The 1,336-nt window shown below is 67.1% G+C and overlaps 1 protein-coding gene across 15 annotated transcripts in view; it reads left to right on the top strand.

Moving 5' to 3' along the window:
* Nucleotides 1-695: 695 nt before the first annotated feature.
* Nucleotides 696-1,336, top strand: part of EVI5 (ecotropic viral integration site 5) — a 75,264-nt gene continuing 74,623 nt past the window's right edge. For 8 of the 15 annotated variants that reach the window (XM_084528309.1, XM_084528315.1, XM_084528314.1 and 5 more), the window contains exon 1: nucleotides 697-840. In XM_084528309.1, the coding sequence (XP_084384435.1) occupies nucleotides 790-840 (51 nt within the window). In that variant the 5' untranslated portion in view covers nucleotides 697-789. Of the gene's footprint in view, nucleotides 841-1,110; nucleotides 1,277-1,336 lie in introns of those variants that run through there. The other 7 variants (XM_084528319.1, XM_084528318.1, XM_084528317.1 and 4 more) reach the window with 4 other exon arrangements.

The following is a 1,336-nucleotide window of genomic DNA, read 5'->3' as shown; positions in this document are numbered from 1 at the left end:
GCGGCTGCCCCCCGGCGGAGCGGAGGAGCCATCGCGTCCTGCCCCGCGGCCCGCCCGTGGCGGAGCGGTGAATACCTGCAGCCGGCCCAGCCCTAGCGGGACGCAGCTCCCAGGCTGGAGCTGCTCGGAGCGGTCGGTGCCTGATTAAACAAACCGGAGCGCGGTGCAGCTGCTGCTGCGCGTACCCGCTGTCGCATCTCTTGGTGTTATTGGAGAGAAGCGCACAAAGCCAGCACCTCTGCACCTGACGCGTGTGCCCACTTAGCCGCTTTACAAATGATAAACCGAACCAGTAATTTTTATTCACAGAACGATATTTTAAAAAGTCACGCGCTTGCTATAAGTAACCCCAGGAGAACAAAAGAAAGAGGAGATCTCCAGGGTCAGCCAAGCACCAGCGTGATTCCACGCCGCCAGCTTCAGAAGCTATCGAACTAAGTCTGGGTTTTGGAAGGCTGAGGTTTCTGCCTACCCTTTAGTTTTTACATAAAAGCAACCCTCGCCGAGCACGGCGTCCTGTCCGCTCCCCACCATGCAGCCACCCGCCTGCTGATGAGGCGACCACCGCGCAATGGCTCCCCTGGATGCAGGAGGCCCCACGTTGGCAGCCAGGCAGGCCTGACCCGCTGCGTCCCGGCGGTGAACACGACCCACAGAGCCGAGCGCGGTCCCAGCCAGCCCCTTGCCCACACCTCTGCCCTGTGGCTGCCCCACACCTGGGCTCGTTACCCCGTTACCCCGCCGAGCCGCTTACAAATTCGGGGCCAATTTCCTCCCCCCCCAGCAGCAATGTTTGCTGGAACGAGAGTTGCCCTCCACAGAGGCTCTGGATTTGTTGAGGTAAAAACTGAGGCTTTTGGCGTTGTAGCGAAATATTTCTGACTGGTAGCGTTTGTTATCAGAAAGGGAAGCGTGTCTGTGCGTTCTCCTTGCCTCCCCCTCCCGCTTCAGACGCGTGTGCGGTACTCCTGCAGGCACCAGCCCGGGGGAGCGCGACGCCCCTCGGCGCTGCGCAGCCCGGGCTCCGGGGGCCGGCGGAGGCCGCTGCTGGGCCGGGCGCTGCGGGGCCGCTCCAAGCGGCGGCGGCTGCGCGCGGACTGCGCCTGCGCCCTGCCGCCAGGGACGTGGCCCGGCTGCCGCGGCCGGCGGAGCGTGGGGAGCCGCCGGGGGGCAGCGGGTGGCGGGCGGGGAGCGGCTCCGCGGAGGTCGTCGCCCCGCGCCAGGCCGCCGGGCCCGCCGATGCCCGCACCTCCCCGCCGCGGGCAGCGCTTCCAAGGTGAGGCGCGGCCGGGGCGGGCTGAGGGGCCGGGGGCGGTGCGCGGCGGGGCGCGGCGGC

The sequence above is a fragment of the Aythya ferina genome (genome assembly GCF_964211825.1).
Source record: "Aythya ferina genome assembly, chromosome: 8".
Taxonomy (NCBI): Eukaryota; Metazoa; Chordata; class Aves; order Anseriformes; family Anatidae; genus Aythya; species Aythya ferina.
The sequence above is the reverse complement of the archived record's forward strand: the minus strand, read 5'-3'. Positions and strand labels throughout refer to the sequence as shown.